The sequence below is a fragment of the Leptodactylus fuscus genome, chromosome 4, assembly GCF_031893055.1.
Source record: "Leptodactylus fuscus isolate aLepFus1 chromosome 4, aLepFus1.hap2, whole genome shotgun sequence".
In the NCBI taxonomy this organism is placed as follows: Eukaryota; Metazoa; Chordata; class Amphibia; order Anura; family Leptodactylidae; genus Leptodactylus; species Leptodactylus fuscus.
The window spans coordinates 154,087,284-154,106,956 of record NC_134268.1 but is presented as its reverse complement, the minus strand read 5'-3'; the positions used below and the strand labels follow the sequence as shown (position 1 = coordinate 154,106,956).

General features: G+C 42.8%; 1 protein-coding gene across 1 annotated transcript; it reads right to left on the bottom strand.

Moving 5' to 3' along the window:
- Window positions 1-9,471: 9,471 nt before the first annotated feature.
- SEC61G (SEC61 translocon subunit gamma) lies at window positions 9,472-16,427 on the bottom strand. Its single transcript, XM_075272227.1, has 4 exons — window positions 16,293-16,427; window positions 12,940-13,038; window positions 11,162-11,264; window positions 9,472-9,609 (listed from the first exon to the last, which is right to left on the bottom strand). The coding sequence occupies exons 2-4, from the start codon at window positions 13,031-13,033 to the stop codon at window positions 9,600-9,602; spliced, it is 207 nt and encodes a 68-aa protein (XP_075128328.1). The 5' UTR covers window positions 13,034-13,038; window positions 16,293-16,427; the 3' UTR covers window positions 9,472-9,599.
- Window positions 16,428-19,673: the final 3,246 nt, after the last annotated feature.

Here is a 19,673-nt window from a genome sequence, read left to right as displayed (position 1 = left end):
TTCCTCATTGTGTGTGGGCTGTGTATGGTATTTAGCCATTAGCTTTTTTTGCTGGCCTCACAGTTTGATGTAGAGTTTCTTTTGTTTGTGTGCTCACTTTCAGCCGCTCTGATGTGAAGTTAATTGTACACTTAAATAATGGGGGATTTTAGGAAACTGTTTATTTTGTTTCTTACAGCTCTTAGAGAATAAGTGTTGGAAAATTCATGTTTTCATTCACAACCTGCTTCTGGAAACCTAAGGATACTACAGAAAGGATAAGTAGAAATAATTGTGGAAGAGAAGTTAAAAATATGACAATAATCAGCCGTATTAAAAATAGTCCTGGTGCCTCTTTAAAGTAGATCTATCATCTTAACATGCTGTTGAAGAACTACAGGACCCTACTATGGGTAGCAAAGCGGCAGAAAAAAATAGGCAGTGTAGTTTGGCTATTAGGAGCGCCAGAAGAGGACAAAGATACATAGATTGTAAGTTAAGTGTATTCCTGAGGAGAACACTCCATTGCCTACCCCTGTCTCTCAGGATATTGATTGACAGGCTTCTATGTATTCAGGGGCCGACTGATAACTTAATGCGGCACAGATATAAGGCTGACTTGTATTGTAGGTGGTAGGCAAATTGGTAGCAGGCAAAGGCAACACAAGTAGCCAGGGTCCACAACCATTAGCCATTCCGAATATAAAAATACAATTACAGGCAGAGTTAACTCCTTCCTAAGATCCACCGTACTCGTATGGCAGATGTCGGGCGTTTAACTATGGCAGCTGCTCAAGAGCCGGGTGGCTGCCGTAGCCGCCGGGTGTCTACTGTTTTATACAGTAGACACCCAGCGCTACTGCGTATGATTGGTGCACTGATCCCACACATTAACCCTTCCGGCGCCTCAGTCAAAGTTGACCAAGGCGCCAATTTCCCGGCAGCGCATGGGCGCCGCCATTTTTGCTGCAATCGCCGGCACCCGGAATATGCTCTGGGGCCGGCGTCACATTACCATGACAGCCCGGGGAGCCTTGTAAAGAAGAGCTGGTATTTTGCAATGCATTGCCATGCATTGTATTAGTGATCAGACCCACTGGGGTCTGAGTTTAAAAAAAGTAAAAATAAAAAAAAATAAAAATAAAAGAAATTAAAAATATAAAAAGTTCAAGTCACCCCCCTTTCCCTAAAACAAATATAAAAGTTCTTAAATACTGTGAAACACCTACACATTAGGTATCCCTGTGTCCAAAAACGTCCACTCTACAAATCTATAAAAATATTTTTCCCGTATGGTAAACACCATAGTGGGAGAAAAAGTCAAAATTGTCAAACCGTTGTTTTTTCACTATTTTGCCTCTGATATTTATATTTGAATAAAAAGCGAACAAAACAATAGCAATTCCCCAAAATGGTAGAACTAAAAGTTACACCTGGCCCTGCAAAAAAAAAAAAGACGCCCTATGCATTCCCGTACACAGAAGTATAAAAAAGTTACAGGTGTCAGAATATGGCGAATTTTAGAAAAAAAAATTTTTAACACAGTTTTGGATTTTTTTTTTAAGGGATCAAAATGTAAATAAAACCATATCAATTTGGTATCCTCTGAATCGTACCAAAACATAGAATACAATGATAGAATACAATCATTTTGGCTTCACAGTGAACGCCATAAAAACGAGAAGCCCTTAAGAAAGTTGCACAAATGCACATTTTCTTCAAATCCACCCCATTCTGATTTTTTTTTCCAGCTTCCCAGTACCTTGTACAGGGTAATTAATGGTAACATCTTGAAGAAAAATTTGTCCTGCAAACATTAAGACCTCATATGGGTCTGAGAGCGGGAAATAAAAAAGTTATGGGGTTTGGAAGGAGGGGAGTCAAAAATGAAAAACAAAAATCAAAAAATGCCATTGGCAGGAAGGGGTTAAAGATGACCTTTTACCACCTTCATTTAATAGTCGCTGCTCTGCTGATTCTGTAACAATTGAAATTTCTTCTGTACCAGCAGCGCAATTAGTTTTGGTGCCTGATATTCTATTTAGGCTCTGTACTGTCAGGAGGGCGGTGTCAGGCAGAAGGAGACAAGGGGTGTGATTCTGCGCTCTGACACTGGCTGCCTCTCATTGGAGCTCTGAATCACTCCCCCTGCCTGACACTGACCTTCTGATATTATAGAGCTAAAATAGCACATCAGGCACCAAGACAAATTAATATTGTTGCTGAGGAACACTGGAGACTAGAGAGAAAATTCCAAATCTGCTAAGAACTTGATTTGGTGTGAGCGGTGAAAGGTCCACTTCATAAGGATATTTCCATCCCAGCAGTTATGGTTATATCCATATTCAAGATTGCTTGCTCTCTTTCCATCTAATAAATGCAAGTGAATTAACATGCAGCTGTGAATAGTTCCCTGTTCTTGAGATAGAGACAAGTCTCAGAGATATATCCATAAATGCTGAGATAACAATAGCAATAGCACTTTAATGCGATAAAAAAGATTATTAGACAGTATGTTATTACTGTGGGAGTCAAAGCCACTATGTATGTCTATGGGGCACTATAATTCTATGGGGCACTATAATTCTATGGGACAGCATGCTCCATATAAGGGCAGAGTAACTATATTTTTATGGGGACTAGCAAATTTCAAGTAAGCTTAAGCCTAGTGACGTTATTATAGTATGTGGTGTTTCTATAGTAGTTCAGATAACTAAGTAATTGACACATGACATACTATTGCTATACTGAGTGCCTGGTACTTGGTGAAAGTAGACGTAATAGTATGTCACTGGCCGGCTGCCTGCTCACTATCTGAGTGGGAGGCATTGGGTGTGGGTGTTAACTGTAACTGACAGCTAACACCCGTTCCATTAACTCCCATTTTGATCTCAGCTCCGATCGGGTGTTTTAATCTCTTGAATTTTGCGATCAAACATGACTATGGCATCCAAGAGGTTTCACCATTTAGATGACCCCCATCTGCACCACTTGTGGTGAGATCTGGGGGTACTGTTATGTATTTTTTGAAGCCCGGGGTCACTGGCCAGTGACCCCGGGCTTCTAGGAGACCTCAATACCCGGTTGATATTGCTGAGATATTGTCTGCATAGGCTGACCTTCTCTATACACTGCAATACGGTTTATTGGAAAAAAAGGTCGTTTTTAATTTTTATGTCCCAATGCTAAGAGAATCTGCGACACAACTGTAGGGATAAAATGCTCACTATACCCCTTCATATGTTCTGTGAGGGGTGTAGTTTCCAAAATGGGGTAATTTTAGGGTGTTTCCATTGTATTCATACTTTAGGGCAGGGGTCCTCAAACTTTTTAAACAGTGGGCCGGAGGCAGAGCAGGTCGCACAGACATCGGGAGCGGTGCCCTCCAATAGATAAAGTGAAGTGCGCTCCATGGCCTGGCCCGAGCTCCCCAGGAGCTTCATTATAAATGCATGCCTGCCGGCGTTGTCAGCGGGGCCAGACAGAAGTGCTTGGCGGGCCGCATGTGGCCCGCGGGCTGCAGTTTGAGGACCCCTGCTTTAGGATCTTCAAATGAAACATGGCAAAATTATTCAAGCAAAATCTGCTTTTCAAATGCCAAGTGTTACCCCTTCCCTTCCGTGTGCTGCCATGTGCCCAAACATCAGTTTACACCCATATGTGGGGTATTTCTGTACTCAGTAAAAAATATATAACAAACAACTGTGAGATGCATTTTCTCCTTTAACCCTTTGTGAATGTGTTTATTTTAAGGCTAAATGAATGAATGAAAAAAAAACTAAATTTCACTTCCATATTGTTTAAATTACAGTGAAATGTTTAAAGGGTTAACAAGCATTTCACACTTTTTTTCAAAATAGCCATCAAATTTCCTATTTTTTTTTTTATAAAAAAAATACAAAAATATTGATTAATGTTTACCACTGACATGAACTACAAAGTAACAAGAAAAAAACTCTCAAAATCACTTGAGTAAGTTAAAGCGACTTAAAAGTTATTTCCATATAAAGTAACATGTCAGTTTTGAAAAATGGAGCCTGGTCCATAAGGCACTTTTAGGCTGTGTCTTTAAGGGGTTAGCAATACTTTTGTGCTGCCTTGGACTGTGTTTATGAAGGTGCTAAGATGTTAGGTACCAATATTTGCACTTTGGGAGAACCACAATCTTGTATGGATGACTACTGTATAAACACATAGGCAATAGATTGAGATTTTTACATAACTAACGGCTCGTTCACATCAGCGTTGTGAACTCCGTACTTCAGGTTTCCATTTCCTGCCTAAAACAGAGGCAGGAGACGGAAACCTGCAGGAGTCTCTGTCACCCATTCATTTGAATGGGTGAGAGAGATGTCCGGCCGTGAGCGGCGGTGAGCGTTTTAGGCTCTCCGACGCAAAACCGGGTTTTCTAATCCGGACACAGAGTCGGACATGCAGTACTCTGTGTCCGGATAAAAAAATCCGGTTTTGCGGCGGAGAGCCTAAAACGCTCACCGCCGCTCACGGCCGGACCCGGTCTGTGGTTTCCGTCTTCTGGCATGCAGAAGACAGAAACCACAGAACGGACAGGAGAACGCAGGTGTGAACCTAGCATAAGTAGTAAGATAAAAACAAACCTAGCACATAAGAGGGAAAAACTAAATATAGTTTTGAGACATAGTATGTTCCCAAAGTAGGGTCCTACATCCAAAATCCTGTCTATACCACAAACTAATAGAGGAAAAAACAAAGAAATAGGTATACAGACACTCAAAATAGTGAGGTCAAAAATAGACCAAAACTCGTAATAGGAATATACAAACTTTAATAGTATCACATTAAAAAGTTATACAAAATATATGATTCGAGTAACAAACAGTAAATGTACAAAAAAGAGCACAGCAAAGAGTCCAATACTGCCCAGGATAGTTATTAAATGTAGTTAAACGTGAGTGGTAAACAATATATTATATATATATATATATATATATATATATATACTGTATATATATACCACATGAACCAGCAAGGTGAGACGAAGGCAAACGTGCCAAAACGCGCGCTTCGGGTGCGAGCCGGCGGTTCCTCTTATTGCCCCCCCTACTTCTACTTATGTGGTTTATATCATGGGTAAGCTGTACTTCCATTTAATAATATGATAGACCTGCTGTGTAACCTCTTCTGCCGTTTATTAAAGGGGTTGTCCCATCACAAGCATCATGCAGGGCAGAAGCATAGCGATGTTGCTGGCTTCACCTGTGCCGGCGTCTAACACTCCCTGGCACCCGCTGTAATAGAGAGGCAGATGCCGGGGACTGTTAGACGCCGCCACAGGTGAAGCCAGCAACATCGCTATGCTTCTGCCCTGCACGAAGACAGCAGCGATGCTGTTATTCCGTTCCGGAGTCACATATGCAAAGCCAAGCGGTGAGATGCCGCCGGCCCTGCGTGCGCGCTCATAGACCAGTCTAGCCTTCACAATGCGAATACAGACCCGGCACCCTGTCGGGTCTGTATTTGCATTGTGAAGCCTAGACTGGTCTATGAGCACGCACGCAGGGCCAGCGGCATCTCACCGCTTGGCTTTGCATATGTGACCCTGCCCACCAATGACGCAACAAAGCCGGAAGACAGAAGATTTCACAGAAACGAAGACGGGTGAGTATGCGACGTGGGAATACCCCTTTAAGTCTTTTACAATCTACTTTGTGGCCATTTTTTCTTGTCTAAAAGTACTCAATGCTTACATGTTATAATATTTTACTTTTAGCTTAATTGTGTTTTTTCCTTATTGCACTTTGCACTATATATACTATAGGATAAATTTGGCCTACTTTTGGTAGCATTTGTATAATCTGGCCTTATGCTTTAGCTTACCTTGCTGGTCCATGTGGTTTATACAGTATATATATATTGTTTACCACTCACGTTTAACTACATTTAATAACTATCCTGGGCAGTATTGGACTCTTTGCTGTGCTCTTTTTTGTACATTTATCTGTGTGTTACTCGTATCATATATTTTGTATAACTTTTTAATGTGATACTATTAAAGTTTGTATATTCCTATTACGAGTTTTGGTCTATTTTTGACCTCACTATTTTGAGTGTCTGTATACCTATTTCTTTGTATTTTCTATAACTAAGTAGTAGTAGTAGTATAATTGAGTTGGGGGTGGCCACTCAGAGGTTTGTCGTGTTGTCTATGGAGGGGGCCAGTTCACCAAAACTGAACTGATGGAGGCAGTGAAATAGGCCTATAAATACTACAATAGAATAAGCGTTGAGAATTTAAAGCTTTGTGAAGCCATTCGTGCCATAGTGAGTTTCTAAGGGCTTCAACATCTGGCTTTCTTAATGTGAAGCTATTTTAAAATAAGTGGAGGTAGCACTCTTGGGTGGAGCTCAGTTTCTGGGACTATAGGATATGAGTTTTGGGGAAGACCAGGGCCTGAGATGACATATGTAGGCTTTTACAACCATGCTTCAGGGCACCTGTACAGCTATGAGAGGTCTAGATTCGGGTCTATCAACAGGTATAGTAGAATGTAACACCTGTTACAAGCAGAAACATTCCCACAATGCTGCATCCATGCTCTGGTCTGTTTCAATTCAATTACGACATGTATAGAAAGGACAATGGACCTGGAAGCTTAATGAATATCTTCTAAATGCCCAGAACATGACTTTCTGAATAAACATCTCAAAGGTTACTTCAACACTAACTCAACCCCAAGATGTCAAGCCATCAGTGATGTGGGAAGCCCACAAGGCATACATGAGAGGGGTACTCATCTTCTTGGCCTCCAGAGTTAACAAAGACCGTCATAAAGCTCTGGACGAAACACTTAAAAATATAGCAAAACTCGAAAGAACTCACAAAAGACCCAGAGCTGAACAGGTTCAGACAGAACTCACAGCGCTTAGGGAGACCCCCCTAGACATGTTAAACGCCAAATCTTCTAAACATCATTTCCATTTTCGTAAGCCTGCACATGGCAATAAGGGGAGGCATCTTATGTTGTCACTCATCTACAGGGCAAAGAGCCACTCCTTTATCTCCAACATTAGACGCAAGTCAGGAGAATTAACCTCTAACAAGTCAGATATAGCTGCGGAATTTGTTGCATTCTACACTGACTTGTATATTCTGAAGCATGGAGACCCACCGACACATCAGCTGCTGAAACAGTCCTTGATAGAAGGCTTTCTGACCAAGATGTCCCTACTTAAGATACCAGAAGACTTTGTCCCTCCCCTCCTAGAACCTGTGTCACTGAAAGAGTTACTCGCTGTGATCAAAAGCTTCCCAGCTGGTAGAAGTCCGGGACCAGACAGCCTTCCTCATCTATTATAGAAAGTTTTAACTCAAACACAGAAATCTCACATTGCGTTGATTCCGAAAGATGGCAAGGATTTGAAATCATGTGGCAGCTATAGGCTGATCTCCCTCCTTAATTTGGATCTGAAGATGTGAAGGTTATAATCATGACATGTATGAAAAACATTGTTATCCTTTAATGCTGAATGCTAGATATAGTTGCTTATGCTTGAAACTGGTATAATGTTATATGAGAAGATGGCGCCTGCATCCAAAATGGGTGCAAGAAAAACAAATGCTTGGCTTGCTACCAAAAGACAGCTCCCCAAGGTTACCATGCAGCACCGGGAGTAGCTGGCTATATATGGAACTGCTTAAACTTTTTCTGTTTGATTGAAATATATTAAAGCAATCAGGAAGGAATATGAAAACTTACGTTGTTGTTGTTATCGCTCTTCCTTTCTCTGCTACTATTTAACCCCACGTTGCATCAGTATTTCCTTCTTGGTTGAGAGAGGAACTAACACCAACATAGTGTGTCTGATGTAATTTCCTTAGTGCTGGCACTCAGCCTAATTAATTAGGATGACGACAGTTACCCAAGATTATTGGTCAATTAGTCATAAACACGGTTTAGACCTTATCAAAGACATAGCTCTTAGCCTCGCAAATGAAAGCACCGATTCCTGACTTAGTCAACCCAGAGCAGTCTGGCTTCGTCATGGACAGGGAGGGAAGAGACAACACTGTATACACACACACACACACACACACACTATACATATAACAAAGGTCACCCAGCCCTAGGGATAACAAAACCCAGGCCCAATGAATGGTGAGGAGAAGGAGTCCTTCTCCCTGCAGAAGACAGCCCCCTGAAGAACCAAGGGTCTGGGAGAGGACCCCCACCCAGTGCCATCCCTGTCTCTGCATCAGGTGTCTCTTTAAACATCATTCTCCCTGGGTGCCCCACAGCACCCAGGCACAGGAAATCCACCTGATTTTTATTCAGTAGGTTTTCCTGTCCTCTCTCTCTGGTGCTGTCACGGGAGAGGAGAAAACAGTAAGGCCTAGTTCACACGGAGTTTTTTTGGATCGGAACCTGAGGCGGAGGCTGCCTCAGGTCCCGATCCATAAAATGTGTTGCGGAACTGAAAGCCGGTGCACGGCCCCGGCTTCCAGCTGCGCACCCGCCTCCGGATCAGGCTCAATGAATGGGCCGAGTCCGGAAGAGGGTGTGTCTTCAGGCTGACTCGCGAGGCGACTCGGCCGAAGAATGAACACCTCGCTTCTTTTTTCCGGGAGGCGGAAGAAACGGCTCCCGGAAAAAGCTCCTGCGCAGCTCCCATTGATTTCAATGGGAGCCGTCTTTTTGGTCCGGGTTTTGAGGAGTTTACGGCCTCAAAACCCTGACCAAAAAACTCTGTGTGAACTAGCCCTTATTGAAATGGAAATAGGACTGCATACAACTGTATGGAAACTGTAGAATCCCTCTACAAGGTACCATGACTAGGTTAATAATTTACTGCTCCCTTTAACTTCTGCAGCGGCCTTTCTACGTTATCGTTAGAGATGAGCGAACACTATTCGAAACAGTTGTTTCGAATCGCACGCTCTCACAGAAATGAATGGCCGCTTCCATTCATTTCTATGTGAGCATGCTATTCGAAACGGCAGTTTTGAACAGTGTTCGCTCGTCTCTAGTTATCATCCCTGTCTTTACCGACATTGATCCTGATCCTTAGTAAGGATCCTTCCTTAACCCCAAACAGACAACAATCAGGCTACTGAGAAAGATAGTCTTCCTAGACTTTGTGCTCTTGATGAGCTAAATCAGAAATATGAAGGAGACAGATGTGGGAGATATGAGGGTTTGCAGTGGTGGCAGTACTGGCAGCCATACTGTGGGGATGTAGAGGTGGGAATTATGAGGGGAATCCCATGGACGCTAACAGCAAAAAGAAGCGAGCTGCCCTTTCTTCAGGCGGAATCTGCAGCTGATTCAGCCGCAGCACACTCCGGACTATGCCCATTCATTTGGGCCTACGCCAGACTGGAGTGCCAGAGACTGGCGGAAATTGCAGCAGGCGGATTTTGGCCATATTCTGACACAGCTTCCCGCATCAGAATAAATAAACAAATAAATAAAAGTTTCCATCCTACGATGCAATAAACAGGGCACAAGACAAAACTAGCAATTTAGTGTGTTTAATTACATGAACTAGGCCAAATAAAAAATATACATAAAACAATAAACTTGTCCAAAAACACTTTTCCGAAAGTTACAAATCCATGCCGCTGTCATTTGAACCGAAGAAGTCTAACTGCCACTGAAAAGAGAAAAAAAAAAAAAAAGGAAAATTAGCTGATTCATGTATTATTTAAGAAGCATTGATGCAATAAGAAATTAAACCGTGCTGGTGAAATGCAAAACATAGAAACCAATCAGATTTTACTTTATTTTCAGATGTCTTTAATAAAACTAATCTAGTCACTGTTTTTTAATTAACCGACCCCCAAAAACCACAACTGCTCCCAGCACTGTCACTAATCTCAAAATTAAGGAGGCCACAGCACTCAGCTAAGAACCGTGTACCAGGCCCAGACGTTTTCATTGTGTAGAAGCTGTGCTGGGTAAACCAGCAATAGTCCCTCTCACTTGACAGCAATAAAGTGGTTACAACGACTTGATTCCATGATCTTTTCTGGACCTTTGTAACTTGAAACTTGACTCAACATACAATGCTTGGATGAAGTTTCCAATAGCCACCATGGTCATTTCACTGGTAAAACCCCAGTATTAGTGAAGTATGTGCACTGGCTAACTAGTAGCACCACTCTGCAGGAGAGAGTACCCGTCACCAGATCAGAAGTTATTTATAGCTTCTAGCAGAATTTTTTGACTATTGTGTTAAAATGTGCTTTATCTAAATTAGTTATAGGATAGTATTTCCCTTACTAATTTATTTATTTTTTATTTAATTGCTGGTGTCGTTTTGGACCCTTTCGAACCAATTAATAGGGTTTCCATAGTTATGGTCAAATATTACATTTGTTTTAAGTTACAATGGTAGTCCCAGAACAAAATATTGTAATTTGGGGGACAACAGCATTAAAAAAAAAAAATAAAAAAAAAAAATAAAAAAAAAATCAAAAACAAAATCTGGAATACCCCTTTAAGCACACAGGCAGAGAGATTACAAAATATAATTTACTGTAGATGAAAGCACACTTACTTCTTGTTACTTTACCAGTTGATAACTGTTAGGGTAACTTCAGACAGGTTTTTTGGACTGGAATGTGATGCCGGTGCAAAAGATGGGCAGCCGCGACTGAATGCCGATGCACTGCATGGATATCCAGTTGCGCGCTCCGCTCCGGATTAGGCCCAATGAATGGGCCTAGTCGGTATTGTCTTCAGGCCGAATCGCAAGGTGAAATGGCCTGAAGAATAAGCACCTCGCTTATTCACATGACCGGCTCCCATTGATTTCAATGGGAGCTGTCTTTTCGGTCAAGATTTTGAGGCGAATACGACATCAAAATCCTGACCAAAAAACCCTTTGTGAACTTACCCTCAGATGGAAGAGGTCGGTGGGACCATCACATACTTCCAGAACTAGGATCCCCATCTATAACAACCCCCAACTGCACTACTGTATGGCACTGAGAAAAATAGCTGACTGTTGTACTCTGAAAGGCTGACACTTCATTTAACTCCTCCGTGCCACAATCTTGCAGTTAAGGAAAAGACAGGAGAAGTAGCACATGTTCTATTGACCTGTGGGAGCCCCAAGCACACCAATACTTAGGGTGCGCCTAGCCCAGATCACAGCCTTCCACCAAACATTATAGCATACCAAATCAATAGGAATAACTTACACAATGATGTTGTTGATAGGAATATGGATTAGTTTTACAAAGAAGCCAATAAATCCCATAATAGCAAATCCAATTGCAGTGGCCATTGCAATCTTCTGAAATTCTGGGTTAAAAAAAAAAAGAAAAAAAAAGTGGTTAGAATTTGTTTTGCAAAATCTGAACTATCAAAAATTATTAATAACATTAAACTATTTTTTCAGAATACAGTTAAGACTTGGAAAGAAAGACTATCAACTCAAGAACAGCCCCTAAGCTCACAGGTCTCAAGTCAATGCTACCATCCAATAGTAAGACATCCTCAAGTGGTCTTCACACACCTGTAACGCTCACATTTAAGAGAGCATATAATGAAACAATACTTGACCCACCGCAGTTCCAAGTTTGATCCAGTGAAACTGCAAGTGGTCCAGTTATCATGGCCAATATACGGATGCTAAAACAGAGTATATCACAGCTACATGAATCCTGTCTCATGGTGGCACCATATGTGGTGACATTGCTCAAAACCAGGGGTGGGCAATTAATTTTCCCATGGGGCCACATGAGAAATTGTAACGGTTCTAGAGGGCCATGCGCATCGTGGAAATTTAGCTCCACCCACTTCTCTGCTGACTCCACCCATTCTCAATCATTTTTCCATGTGCCCCACAAAGTAAAATCCTCCTACAGGCACCATAACATTATACACCCCCACATTATAACGTTTCCCTCCAAATGTCCCACAATATTAAGTCCCTCTCCTGGTGCCCCAGTATAAACCAGTAGAAACTAGAGGGGACATTAAACTGGGGCAGCTGGAGGGCGACATTAAACTGGGGGCAACTAGAGGCAGACATGTCCCCCTCCAGCTACCCCCCATGGTTTAATATCCTCCTCGAGCAGCCCCAGTTTAATGCCCCCCCTACATGAGCATTAAGTTTAACTGGCCCCCTACATCTGCCCCTAGTTCCCCCCTTTTTCTCACACATGCTGTCTCTTCTCTCTTTATCATCCAGCAGCCCCCATAGCCGGCAGCTTGCAGGAAGCACACAGTCCCGTTTGGCTCTGCCCACTAACGAGTCATACCATATCCTGGTGATAGGCTGTGATGACATCATCACAGGTCCTTGAACATCTGCCCCCTAGTTTAATGTCCCCTCTCCATGTGCATTCAGTTTAACTGCCCCCCCTACATCTGCCCCTAGTCCCCCCTCTTGCTCACACATACTGTCTCTTCTCTCTATCATCTAGCAGCCTCCATTGCCGGCAGCTTGCAGTAAGCACGCAGTCCTGTGTGGCTCCGCCCACTAATGAGTGTCCTGGTCCTGGACACTGGTGATGGTCCTGGTGATAGGCTGTGATGACATTATCACAGGTCCTTCAAATACCTTCCACTAGCTATGCAGGCCGGATAGAAGCAGTCAGAGGGCCGGATGTGGCCCGCGGTCCGCACATTGCCCAGGTCTGCTCAAAACTGTCCAGCCACAGGAATAAAACCTGTGGTAAAAAAATCCCAAAACCTGCTTTTAGACCAGACATGTATGGCGTTAGACTAAAGCTGGATTCACTCGCACATTAAAGAAAATCACTAAAACATTTGCGCTTATAAGGTGGCGAGCTAAAAAGTTGGAAGTAGTGGCAGACAGATCCCTTCATTTATCAGGTAGCCCTTTTCATAGACCATACACACTAAACTAGTTTCGGAAAGCAATTCCGAAAGAAAAGATCAAAGATACTACTCATTGAAAGAATCCGAAGTACCTGTAAAGTAACAATAAGAAGTGTAAAGTACTACGTACCTTTTCTGTCAGGCTTAGTACATCTTTTAACAAGTCTGATAGAATCTTTCACAAACTGGCGGCTGGGCTCGACAAACTGCATAACCTGGTCCATAATGCCTGGAAAATGTAAGCACAGGTTATGTAGCGGGGTTTCACGTGACTCTCTGTGCTGTGATATCTTATCTAGGAAGGCTGCAAATTGATGGAAAACCTATTAAATCAGTAGATTACTTGTATGAAGCACAATTTGTAACATCACTACTTGTAATTCCACCTAAGAATATCGGCATTAAAGGGGTTGTCCACTTTTATTACTTATTATTAATTATTATTATGTAAACTGATACTATTGAGGCCACATAAATCAGAAATCAAAATGGACAACCCCTTTCATTCAAGTCATGACCCCTTTAAGACAAGACCACACGTAGTGAAAGGACGCCAAAAAAGCTTGCATTTATCATTTTTGCTTCTTCCATTATATAATTCTAGGTGAAAAAACATTTTTCGCTGGCAAAATTAAAAGCTGTGGGTTTTTCTTTTTTTTCCTGCAAAGCATGGATGGGATTAAAGAGAATCGGTCAGGGCAGTTTGGGAAACAAAACCACCCACAGATTCTAATCACCTTGGCTTTAGTGTGCATGCTCCATACCTCTGGCACTCACACAGTTAAGTTAGGGTGTGCATCCTCTGCCTCACTGAAGAAATGCACAGGCGCTAAATGAAATAAATTATCAAAGAGAGGCCACAACACTCAGACTACATTAGAATGTCTGAGGTTAATGGGATCCTATCATTGGATATCCTTTTTTTCTGACTAACACGTAGGAATAGCCTTAAGAACGGCTATTCGTCTCCTACCTTTCGATGTCTTCTCCACGCCACAGTTTCGCTAGAAATCCCGGTTTTCGTCAGTATGCAAATGAGTTCTCAGCAGACCCCAACGTTCAAACAGCACTGGGGGGAGTCCCCAATGCTGCGAGAGAACTCTCCAGCGCTGCCTTCATCTTCTTCAGGATTGGCCTCTTCACACATCTTCTTCCGGCGCCCGGAGGGTCAACCTTCTAGGCCTCGGGCAGAGCAGACTGCGCATGCCCGCGGCCACAAGAAAAATGGCTGCTTACACAGTCAGCAAGCGGCCATTTTCTTGTAGCCTGTGGGCATGCGCGGTCGGCTCTGCCCGAGGCCTAGAAGTTTGACCCCCAGCGCCAGAAGAAGACGCATGAAGAGGCCACTCCTGAAGAAGATGAAGGCGGCGCTGGAGTTCTCTCGCAGCATTAGGGATGCCTCCAGTGCTGCGAGAGAACTCATTTGCATACCAACAAAAACTGGGATTTCTACAGAACGGCGGTGCGGAAAAGACATCTAAAAGGTAGGAGAAGAATAGCCTTTCTTAAGGCTATCCCTACGTGTTAGTCACAAACAAATTGCATGTTAATGATAGGATCCCTTTAAATTTACATCTGCGAACGGGTCGCTTGGGTCAGTCGGACCAATAAAACAGCAGCTACCCGCGTGCCCCACAATTTTTTTTTTATACTGTAAATGGTGGGGAGAAAAGTACTTTGTGCAGAACTTTTCTTTTTGCCGGTTTTCTGTGTTGGAGTCTCCAACTGACATCTACAGGATAGGTCACCAGTATGTGATCTGTCAGCAATCCGACCGCCTAGTCCACTAGAATAGATCATATGATCTATACTGTGCATGGGTCATAAGGATAAAGATTCAATTTGGGGCTGGACAACCCTTTAAAAAGAGGTTGTCCAGGATAATTCATTTTTAGCAAGGAGGCCTACACTCATGTCCCCGATGTCTCCCACCACAATCTGGCCCTGCTGCAGATTTTTATTTTGTCAGAAGTCCCCATCGAACGTGACCACTGAGGTCAATCAGCGGCTTAAGAAAAAAATGCAAGACATCACCTCAGTCATTACATGCAGCAGGGACTTTTGTCAAAACAAGATCCCAGGGCAGCAGGACCAGACTGTGGTGGGCGACACAGGGAAAGTCAAGTATGGGTCCCCCACCTCCTTCCCTCGATGCAGTGATATAACATCTTACCCCACCAAACATGACCGCGGCAGCTAATAACCAACCTTAGTCAGGTAACACCAAGGCCAGCGATTGGCTGCACACTGTATCCCATTTACCATGTTGAGCAAATATTGCCTGAACCAGGAAAATCCATGTAATAGGGTTATAATTTTTCCATAATCTTCTACATTTTTTCACCCCAAAAAACCCCCACAGCATCATTATTTGTCCCTGCAGCCCCTTGAAAATGATCCTTTAGGTAAATCTGATAAAAATGGAGGCCCTGCACAGAGACAGGGATACTGGTTATATTGCAGAAAGTATATTTATGGCACTGTTGTAATGACAGCGTTATCATCAGAATATTCATGTGGAAATATCTGTTCTGCAGTCATCCAGCACTAAGAGCTAAAGGGAAGCTATTCTCAGTGGTGATGGGGCTCCAGCCAGTCAGCAGATAGGGCCCAGATAAGCTGCCAGTGCTGGCACATTAACCCTGTCATCCTGCCCATAGAGAATAGAACAGATCCTAGGAGGAATTGCCACAATGTGATTATTAGATACATGAAGAGATTTTTCATCTATATCAGGACATACTGGATGAGGAGACGATGACCTGACCCTTATCTAACCCTAGGGAAACAGTTGGAGTGACCTTAGCAATAGTCCAAGGCACCCAGTGGTAGCCAAGAGCATCTGCTCTACTCTTCTCTTGGACTCCCTTTGCTTCCACGGTGCTCTGATCAGTCACCTTCACATAAAGGGGCTTCCTAGGACTTATATATTGAGGACATTTTGTTAGAATAAAATCATCACATTGGTAATATAGAACAGCGCCATCCACTGCACAATGGCTGAAAGAGTACTACAGCTTTCTGGCAAGGAGCAGCCACTACACAGTGTACAGATCCTTGCCATTTCTAGCTCCACTGTGTGACCCATTCTATCCCCTCCCCACCAGTCTGACTACCTGTTATTGGGGCAGGTAATAGGCACCAGCATACAAGCCTTGGAAATCCTTTCATATATTGTGTCCTATTAGGCTGGACCAGTCTATTACAGACACCACAGAAGGGATTCCCAGCACTGGGGCTCACCGTGGTTACATTACCCTGCCCAGTATCATTTCCAGAGGAGGTTGCCATGATGAAAAAAAAAAACCCTAATACAGTCTGTCAGTTTCCTACCATCCCGGGGACTTATTCTTCATGTACTAACACCAGATGAGCCTATAGGAAACCAATGTGAGTCTGTACAGCGCTGCACTATGGTTTACAGAAAATATCACTTCGTTCTGAAGGCCATAAATGCTGCCAGGGTCTTATACAAATACTCACCGGCTGATAACTCGAGGCCTCTGACTCCTCTTCGACAGGCTACAGCTCTCTGAGACACGTCGCACAGTACGAGCCCCTACTTCTATAGCGGTGACGTCACCGGATCTCGAGCGCAGCTCCGCCAATTGCAAAAGAGAACGTCTGCGTGACACAGGAATGCGGAAAGAAGGACGCAGGGACGCTCTAGCCTCTATTTCGGCCTCTATGGTTTCAGGGAGGAGTCTGGGGACGCTGATCTGGCGCTGGAAGTACTGACTTTTTTATGATTCCGCAACTTTATTGTTCTAGTTTGTGATCACTGGTTCATTGTAAACGTCAGCATGTAAAGAAAATATGGTTATCACCAGTAGAAAGTCAGCTGACGGAGAATAAATCAGAAAGAAAATAATTTAGTTTTATTTACTTTCTGGTAATAAAAGTCATTTGCAATGTATGTGTTACGTTTAATAATGGTGTCAGAATGATCATCTAGGGAGGTTTGGGGGTTTTGTCCTACATGTGGTTTTGAGGGTTGTAACATTTTTTTCCTTTAGATTATTCAAAGAATTTTTGCACCTTTTGGGCTTTATTTTGTGTGTGTGTGTGTGTGTGTGGGGTGTTGCATATTTTTTCTTTATTTTAACCACTTCAGTACCGGGCCAATTTCTGGTCCAGGACCAGACACATTTTCGGTTTATTTTGTATGTGCAGTTTAGAGGGCTGTAACCTTTTTCTCATATGTCTCATTCAACTAATTTTTGTGTCTTTTTTTCGGGGACGCATAGGGCTTTATTTTTATGTTGTTTTTATTTTTGAATGTATTTAAAAAAAATTTATATCCGAAAAAATATAAACAAAATAGGATGGAAATTGTGTCTAGTTTTCACTTTTTTTTAAATAACACAAGGTGCTACTGAAAAACTTTATAAAATAGTTTTTCCTTTCCGTTACGGTAATTTATATTTTGTATGGTGTTGTCGGGGGCGGGGCTATAATCTTTAATAATGGCATTTTATTGTCGTATTATTATTATTTTTTTTTATTATTTTATTTACATTTTTTTTTAAACTTTTCTATTTTTTTTTCTCAGATTGTGTCCCCACAAGGTCATAAGAGACCTTTGGGGACATCTGAGCATTTTTTTTTGTATTAGAGACTAGAGATGAGCGAGTACTATTGGAAATGGTAGTTTCGAATAGCACGCTCCCATAGGAATGAATGGGAGCGGCTGTCACGCAGGGGGTTAAGCCACAGGACACTGGCCCCGGCTGCATGCCTCCTCCATCCATTCATTCCTATGGGAGCGTGCTAATCGAAACTACCGTTTCGAATAGTACTCGCTCATCTCTATTAGAGACAGATTTCCCCTGCAACTGGGGCTGGTTCATTTAGCCCAAGTTGCAGGAGGAATACAGCCTCCTGCACAGTAGTATCTACATCATATAGAGCTGATCTGGGTCCTGTAGGACCCAGTAGCTCTTAGAAGACACTGAGCCCAGCAGATCACGTGACCGCCGGGTCAGAGGGCAGTCACATCATAGCGGCACCCATAGCTGTGTATACAGCACTCATTGAGCCCTGTATACACAGCAATTGAGAAGGCAGGGAATGTAATAAACCTTCCCTGCCTTCTCTCTGGGAGCTCTGGCTGAAGTTACAGATAGCTCCTAGTTTCAGCAGCTGCACGATCTTGTGCAGCTGCTGTGTTCTGCTTGGATGTACCGGTACGTCCTGTCAGAACAAGGCAACCACCTTCTGGACTTACATAGAGTATGGGCAGTCCGGAAGTGGTTAATAACCAAAACAATGTAAACAAAAAAAGTAGGTGAAATTTATTTTTTTCACATTTTTCATGTTTTTTTTTTTTTAAATAGCACAAAGTGGTACTAATAAAATAAATAGTTTTCCTTCTCTGTTATGATAATTTTTATGTAGGTGGCAATTATTGTGGTGTCGCTAGAACCTATGAGGATGTGGGTGTGGTAATGGCCTTTAGGCTAAGGCCGCACATTGCAGACATGTAGCTTTTTTTGTTGAAGATTTTGTTGCGCTTTTTTGATCCAAAGCCAAGAATAGCTACAGAAGGAATGGAAAATAAATAGTAAGTTGGATTGCTGTGTAAATGGCCATATTCTTGTGGCCGCAGGCATGCGCAGTCGGCTCTACCTGACACCGGTTGCCGAGCCGACTGCGCAGAAACCCAGGACGGAAGAAGGCAGAGGGAGTGGGCGTTCCAGAAGAAGATAGAGGCGTCGCTGGTGATTTCTCTCGCAGCAATGAAGACGCCCCAAGTGCTGTTTAAGCGCTAGGGACCACCCCCAGTGCTTTGAGAGAGCTCATTTGCATACTGAAGAAAAACTGAACTGAACAACGGTGCGGAGAAGACATCTAAAGGTAGGAGAAGACTAGCCTTTAAGGGCATAAAGTACTGTGAATCGTTGATTATGATGTTAACCTGTTTTCCCTTAGTCCTAACAACAGCACAATAGAGTATTTCTGGCCCTGTGTGCTGGTAGGACAAGGAGATTTTTTAATTAACATAAAATAAATATGCATGGCTACAACCCTATAAGAGGGCAAAGAGACCTCCCCCTGCCATGTTAATAATAAAGGCCCAAGACATACACACGGCCCTGGTAGAGTGGGCGGTTAGACATCAAAGGGGAAATAACCCCTGAGTAGAAGAAGAAGCCCTGATAGCTTCCTTAACCCATCCAGAAAGGGTAGGCTTGGAGGCTCTAAGACCCTTGAGCCTACATATTAATAAGGAGGTTCTCAGAGCTTCTGAAAGAACGGGTATGTGAAAGGTAGGTCCATAGGCACCTTACCACATCCAATATATGGAGTTTTTCTTCCTCAGAGGAAGGAAATGGAAAAAAGACAGGTAAGGAGACCAAATGATTCATGTTGGAGGATGATGGCACCTTGGAGTTAAACCCAGGGAGAAATCTGAGCTGAACCCTGTCTTCAAAGAACAATATATAGCGTTCCTTGAAGGAGAAGGCATGGACCTCACCCGCTTTGTTGAGGTGATTGCCAACAAAAAGATGGTTTTGTAAGCTAAGAATTTTAGATCTACTTCCTTCAAGGGCTCAAACGGAGGATCACAAAGGCCTGAAAGAACCAATGCTAGATCCCACTGGGGAACCAGGGTTGAACATGTCGGTCTAAGCCTCTTAGAAGGAAACTAAGCACCAGGGGTTCTTGAGACAAATGTCTCTCCAAACAGGTGGACAAGGCAGAGACCTGTACTTTGAAAGTGGCTTGGAGAAAGGCCTCTATCCAAACCATCTTAAAGAAAGTTCAGAATCACCCCAACAGGAGGATCTGAACTACCAACATTATGTATAGAGCACCAAGTCTTAAAAATGCTACCAATCCTAAGGAAGCTCTTATTGCTAA

Bases quoted from the DNA above. Each gene is read 5' to 3' on its own strand.
- SEC61G (XM_075272227.1), bottom strand. From the start codon at position 13,033: ATGGACCAGGTTATGCAGTTTGTCGAGCCCAGCCGCCAGTTTGTGAAA. The intron at 11,265-12,939 runs GTACGTAGTACT...TTTTTAACCCAG, and splicing joins TACTAAGCCTGACAGAAAAG to AATTTCAGAAGATTGCAATG.